Source organism: Hemiscyllium ocellatum, chromosome 21 (assembly GCF_020745735.1).
Source record: "Hemiscyllium ocellatum isolate sHemOce1 chromosome 21, sHemOce1.pat.X.cur, whole genome shotgun sequence".
Taxonomy (NCBI): domain Eukaryota; kingdom Metazoa; phylum Chordata; class Chondrichthyes; order Orectolobiformes; family Hemiscylliidae; genus Hemiscyllium; species Hemiscyllium ocellatum.
The window spans coordinates 61491031-61498398 of NC_083421.1; the positions used below are offsets into that span (position 1 = coordinate 61491031).

Genomic DNA, 7368 nt, shown 5'->3' on the forward strand with positions numbered 1-7368 from the left:
GAGGCTGCTACCTGAGGGAGGCCTTGTCTGTCTCCCCCAGGGAGGACTTTGATGGTCTTTGAGAAATAGCAGGCTCCCTGGCAGCCTCACCCTCAACCAACATCCTGTTACAAGTGTGTACCTGGGAATCCCACAGCTCACGGCTTCCTGTGGCTTCCTGCACTAGTATGGTGACTACATTTTCATACAAGCTTCCTTGGTCCTGAAAGACACTATACAAATGCAAGTGTGTTCTTTCATTCATTGGCACAACCCATGAGGAATAGACCCATAGCTGATGCAGCATCAAACAAATGTGCAGCTGCAGACTGGAAGCCCACATTAAAGAAATGTCGAGATTTATTACAATCTGTCCATCCTTAATTAATCACCAACTTGGCATTCAGTTTATGCCGGAGTCAACAGAACCATAGGCATGGTTTATCTAATCCAGGAGATCAAATCCATTAGTGCTTCACAACAACGTCAAACCTCCAACGGATTATTACATTACTTTTTGGGAAAGGTGCTTATTGTTCAGAAAAATTCTCTCAACTCCCTCAACCTTCAACAGAAAGGGAACATTCCTGCCCTAACCCAGAGCCAGTGAGTGGGGAGCTGCTCCATATAGATGTGTATTTAACCTGAATATTACAAAACACAGGAACATGCGATAGTGTGCACTGCTCAGGGTCTTGGCATTGACCATGTGGGATTTACTAAACTGTCACAGCGCGATTTAAACAGATGCACCAGTGAGGGGTATGTTAGTAGCCTGCTGAATGGACCTGTCTCACTTCAAATTCAATGTTGATCTTGCTCTTGTGCACCTCCTGTGCGGCTCTAACCCTGTATGCCTTGCTCTGTTTAAACACCCTATGGTCTGTCCGTCCTTGTATGGTATGAGCTGCCTGTACTACTCACAAAACAAAACTTTTCACTGTACTTAGGTACATGTGACAACAAAATTCAAACCAATTCATTTCAGGCCTCAATACAAACATCTTTCCTGTTACCAAGGTTTGAGAAGATTTGTAGTTCAGGTTGAGATTCTGGATGTAGGTTTGCTCGCTGAGCGGGAAGGTTCATTTCCAGACGTTTCGTCACTATAACTAGGTAACATCTTCTCTCCTGGCAAAGCACTGCTGACAACTCCTGCTTTCTATTTATATGTTTGCATTTCTTTGGGTTGATGATGTCATCTCCTGTGGTGATGTCATTTCCTGTGGTGTGACATGGTAATATTTGTAATGACTTTTGATCAGCTTGTTTGGCCATGGACACAGAGCACCAGGGCTACGAGATGGGACTTTAACCTTTTCCCCAGAGGGAGTGAGTGATACTGCTGGCAACTCCCCCCCCCCCCCCCCACCACAACACACACACACACACACACACACACACACACACACACCCTCTGCATTGTGACATTGAGGTAGTGCATTACGCAACCTCAGAACATTCCACAGCATTTAATGGAGACACTTTAAAGTGTAATTACTGTCAGCTTATAAGGAAACACAATAGTCAATGTGCTCACAACATCCTAGGAACAGCAATGACGTCCAACAAGGATCTGTGTTAGGGCCTCACATGGCTTCTTAGTGACTTAGATAACGACAAAGAAAACCACATATCCAAACTTGCTGATGACACAAAGTTAGGCAGTATTACGGATAGTGTAGATGTTCGTTTATTGTTCTTTTATATAACTTCATGCTAAATGAATGGGCCAAACTGTGGCAGATGGAGTACAATGGTGGCACTGTGTGAGATTACCCACCTTGGACCAAGAATGGACAGATAGACCAAGGTACTTTCAAAACAGTCTGAAGTTAAACACTGTGGGTATTCAAAGAGACCTGGGGGTTCAGGTGCATCGATGTTTAAAATGTCTTGAACAGATGTAGAAAATAAAGCTAATGGGATGCTGGGATTAATATCTAGGGCACTGGAATATAAGGATGTGGAAGATATGCTACCATTATACACAACCCCTGGTTATACCCAACCTGCAGTAACGTGAGTAGGTCCAGGTACCACACCTTAGGAAGGATGTATTGGCCTTAGAGGGAGTACAGTCTAGGTTTACAAGGAGTTCAGTTATGAAAAGAGATTAAATAAATTAGGCCTGTTTTCTCTTGATTTAAAACATTAAGGGGTGATCTGATCAAAGTCTTCAACATATCAACAGGAAAAGACTAGGTGGATAAATTATTTCCAGTGTCTAGCCTGAGAGTTTGGGCCAGACCATTCAGGAGAGATGTTAGGAAGCATTTCTACACACAAAGGGTGGGAGAGATTTGGAACTCTCTACCATGAGGGGCAGTGGATGCTGGACCAGTTGTTGGTTTTAAATTTGAGATGGATAAAATGAAGTGAAGGTACTTAGGTGAAGGGAGGGATGTGGCTTTAATCATCCACGATCTCATTCACTGCTAGAACAGGCTTGAGGGGCTGAATGGCCTCCTCCTTTCCTACATTTCCCTAAATGACTGTGTTGTTTATTTTTGGGCCTGGGGTACTGAGTGGATCTCCACTGGCCTCCTCTGTTACAGTGCCATGGAATATTTCAGATCCAGTTGAGAAACTCTCAGTATTCTTTGTATAAGGTGGGGATGGGAATGGTATACTGTATGACAGGGACACCAGGAATATGTGACACAGTGGGAGTTGCAGCTTGCTACATTGCTCTATCCTCCTCGCCCATCCTGTCCTCTTCACCACCAGTTGCTTAAGCACTCTGTTCCTCCCTGCTTCCCCTATCCCCTCCATTCTGCCCTTTTCCCCAACGACAGTTCTGTGAGGGCAGGGTAATATCTGCTCCAGGCCATGACCCAGTCAACCCAGCCGGGGACCGCTGGCTTGTTTACCCCACCCCAACTCTCTTTAACACTTTCCACAGGATATTACAGCAGCGAATAAGGCCATTTGGCCCACTGGGTCTATACTGGCTGTTTCAAACAGTAGTCCAATTCGCCCCGCTCTCCTCCCATGTCCCAGCAAACCATTCTGCCATCAATATTTTAGCAGATTCCATGTTGAAACCCACTGCTGAAATCGGTTTCAATTCCTTCTCAGGCAGTGTGTTCGAGGCCCTCTTCCTGCATTGTGTGAAAATCTCATGTCATCTCTACCGACCTGTTTCTGCCAATTGATTTACATTTGATTGTCGCCCATTCAGCTATCGGAAACAGTTTGGTCGCATGTCTCACGATTCTGTCAAATCTTATCGGCGTCCCCTCTGGGGATAGAAGCCACCTCAGCGTCTCTGAGCTGCTCACGTGACTGTCACAGAGTCACACGGCACGGAAACAGACCTTTCTGTCCAACCAGTCTGTAATCCCAAACTAAACACTCCCACCTGCCTGCTCCTGGCCCATATCCCTCCAAAACTTTCCTATTCATGTTCTTATCCAAATGTCGTTTAAACGTTATAATTGTACCCACAACCACCACTTGCTCTGGCAGTTCATTCCTCACGAAAACCACCCTCTGTGGTAAAAAAGATTTTAAATCCTTTTTAAATCTCTCTCCTCTCACCTTCCTTCCTTTTTTCCAGGAAGCGTGCAGACTGTCTCTCCTGGATTTTCCCCAGAACACTCTCATTCCCGTTCAGGAGCTGTTTCCTACAAACCCCTGACACAACTGCCAACATGTGAACAGTGTAGGCCCCAATTATGGTCCTTGAGGCGGGGGGCGGGGGGGAGCTCAACTGTGCCTCAGCCAAAACAAAGTGCCCAGGGGGGCACAGACCCCCTGCTGACCCCACTGTTACTCTGACAACGCAAGAGAGCAAAGACCTGGGAGATTACAACGGCACGGATTGGAATGGCCAGGATTAGAACGGTCGGGATTGGAATGGCTGGGATTGGAATGACTGGGATTGGAACAGCCTGCGTTGGAACGGCTGGGATTGTAACAGCTGGGATTGGAACGGCTGGGATTGGAACGGCTGGGATTGGAACGGCTGGGATGGGAATGGCCGGGATGGGAATGGCCGGGATGGGAATGGCCGGGATTGGAATGGTCGGGATTGGAATAGTCAGGATTGGAACGGCCGGGATTGGAACAGTTGGGATTGGAATGACTGGGATTAGAACAGTTGGAATTGGAATGGCCGGGATTAGAACGGTCGGAATTGGGACGGCCAGGATTGGAACGGCCGGGATTGGGACGGCCGGGATTGGAACGGCCGGGATTGGGACGGCCGGGATTGGGACGGCCGGGATTGGGACGGCCGGGATTGGAACGGCCGGGATTTGGATGGTCGGGATTGGAATGGCCAGGATTGGAATGGCCGGGATTGGAATGGCTAGGATTAGAATGGTTGGGATTGGGACAGCCGGGATTGGAATGGTCGGGATTAGAACGGTCGGGATTGGAACGGTCGGGATTGGGACGGCTGGGATTGGGACGGCCGGGATTGGGATGGCTGGGATTGGAACGGTGATCTGCTTGTTCTTGGCTGGTACAGTCTGGACAGGCTGATAGGTCTGTTCCTGTTTTGTAACCCTCTCTGATTCCATTAGCATTCATCAATAGAGACTCATAGCATTGAATAGAGTTAAGATTTTGTGCATGACCTAACATTTTCAAATTTTGTTTCTTTTGAAAGGTCCAGTTGGGAGCTGCCTGATCTAAGAGAAGGGAATATTTTGGCAATAAGTGACTCTGATGGAGTGAACTACCCCTGGTACGGGAACACCACGGAAACCCACACCATAGTGGGACCCACCAAAAGGGAGGTGCGCTTTACAGTCAGCATGAACGATAACTTCTACCCCAGTGTGACATGGGCTGTGCCAGTCAGCAGGTCGAACACCCCCCAGCTCACCAGCATCATGAGGGACCAAAGCTTCACCACCTGGCTGGTGGCCTCCAACGCGGGCACGGGCGAAATCATCGTCCTGCAGACCATCAAGTGGAGGATGAAGCTCCACATCGCCGTGGACCCCAGCAAAGCGCTGGGGGAGCGGGCCGTGCTGCTGGAGCCCATCGAGCAGGAGACCCCCTTGATCCTCAACAGGAACGAGCCCATTGCCCCCAACGCCCTGAGGAAACCGAACGCCAACGACGCCCAGGTCTTAATGTGGCGGCCCACCGGAGGGCAGCCCGAAGTGGTCATCCCCCCGAAAATCTGACAGGTGACAGCGAATGATTCGACTCAGGTCGGACATCATGGAGAGGGCAGTGGTGGGGTGGGGGCGGTAATAGAGGTCCCCAAAGCGACACGCCTTGATGCACAGAAATACAACCATTCTACCTTGACCTGGAAACGGTTGTCGGGGTGTGCGGAGACCGTCACTGTGCTGCAACACGATTGGTTAACTCAGCTCAAACAAAAGGCCATCGCACTGTGGGATCAGCTCATCACAAAGAGTCTTCCTCTGCCCCGTCTGCTCTCTTCTCTGCACAACCCCACAAAACTTCACTTCAAAATCCTGTCTGAAACTGGAACTGCACTTGAACATGAACCTTTGCGATTTTATTTGTTTTTTTTTAGTAAAAGACAAACCTCTTCTTGCCATGCTGCCTTAAGTTAGCGAAAACATCTCATTGCAAATGTTTGCCTTAAGAGAAAAGTGGGTCAAAGCATTTCATCGTGAGCATAGACTGAACGCGGTCTCTTTAATAAGCTGCAATATATAACTGCAACCCAGCCTGTTTCATCTCCAGATTGTTTTCTCACGTGTAACCCTGAATTGTTTCGGTATAAACAGGGAGGTTGCAAAAAACAGGGGAATCTCCTCAATGTCATTATCACTTCAGACTTTTAATGAATGGTGACCATAGCAACATATACAATAGGAGCAGGAGTAGGCCATTTGGCCCCTTGAACCTGCTCCCCTATTCGACATGACCATGTCCACGGGTTTCAACTAAATGATCAACTCGGTCAAACTGAAATTCACCTCAGTTGTCCACAATCAGCGTTACTAATCTCTGGAGGATTACTGAGTTGTTATTGAGAGTAGTAATTTTTCCATTTACACAAAGCTACCACAGTTTCAAAGTTCTGTGCTACAGCTGGGTAGTTACCAGTTAATGAGTCCCGACTCTCTCTCTCTCCCTCCCTCTCTCTCTCCCTTCCCCAGGGATCTGGATGGTGACCTTTCAAACCCCAGGTGCCTGGGGCTGAGTTGGAAGACCACACTTGTGCACACACACGACCAGATGGACTGAATGTCCCCCCTCCCACACAGTTACCGCAGGAATATCTGCTGGGTTTTGTTTGTATCTGTGTGTGCACTTTCCTGGATTAGATTTTTACTGTCCCCCCCCCCCCCCCACATCCTAATCATAAAATGGGCATCATTCACAAACTAGGAAGCAGACCATTCAGCTCACACACTGTTCATGCACACCATGCGGGTCTCCCCTATTTCACACCATCAGCATATCCACCTATATCTTTATACCTCATGCATTTATCCAACTTGCCCATAAATACATCGACGCGATTCAGTGCAACGATTCCCCTGTGGTGGCAGGTTCCACATTCTAAACTCTCTCTGGGGAAAGGTGTTTCTTCTGACTTCCTGATCGGATAGATTAGTGACCGTTAAGGGACGTGGAAACATCTCTGCACTATTGGACCCCCAGTCAGTTTTAAAGACCTCCATCATGTCGCCCGTCTGACACTGCACTGACAGGAGAACCTTCATTGAGGGACTTAAAGCCCCCATGTATCATGGACAATGTGACCAGACCAAAACCAATTCTGAGGCATCAAGTGATAGCCAGTCTGTCACAGGTAAGATACTCGGCACATTTTGTTTCTGGGACAGAGGTCTCCCGTGTGTCAGATTGTGTAGCTAATGATGTAATGCATCAAGACTTGTGTCTCTGTGCTGCTCCCCTCATTATGCACCAAGGACACCAACAGTATTAAGGGTTAATCAAGTCGATAATGTTATTTATTGAATCCTGTGGCTGTAAAATTTTTGCAAATGATTTTGAGTTGGGTGTGTGGAGGATGTTGCTAATACTGTGATACACTGCAACACTCACGCCCTGACACTTGAGTCTGAGATGGGTCTGTTTTCATCTGAAGCTGTGAAAACTGCACAACAAAAACAAAGGAAAATGCTCTTTGAAAGAGATAATTAAAAAAAAAGGAAAAACAGAAGTCTCTGGGCTCTCACTAATGGTCACCAGTATTTCCTCACTGAATTGAATTTATTGTCGCATGTACCGAGGCACAGTGAAAAGCTTTGTTTTGTGAGCAATACAGGCAGATCACAGAGTTAAGTCACATAGATAAGTAAATAATAGGTAAACAGCGACAAAAACACAGGTCCAGGCGAGTGTTAGGAGTTTGTGAGTCCATTCAGTATTCTAACAACAGTAGGGTAGAAACTGTTTCAAAACCGGCTGGTGCGTGTG

At 47.4% G+C, this 7368-nt stretch overlaps 1 protein-coding gene across 1 annotated transcript in view; it reads left to right on the forward strand.

Moving 5' to 3' along the window:
* fam78ab (family with sequence similarity 78 member Ab) overlaps positions 1–7079 on the forward strand; it is a 31862-nt gene extending 24783 nt beyond the window's left edge. The window contains exon 2 of the mRNA XM_060841140.1: positions 4598–7079. Within this exon, the coding sequence (XP_060697123.1) occupies positions 4598–5123 (526 nt within the window). The 3' untranslated portion in view covers positions 5124–7079. The remainder of the gene's footprint in view (positions 1–4597) is intronic.
* Positions 7080–7368: the final 289 nt, after the last annotated feature.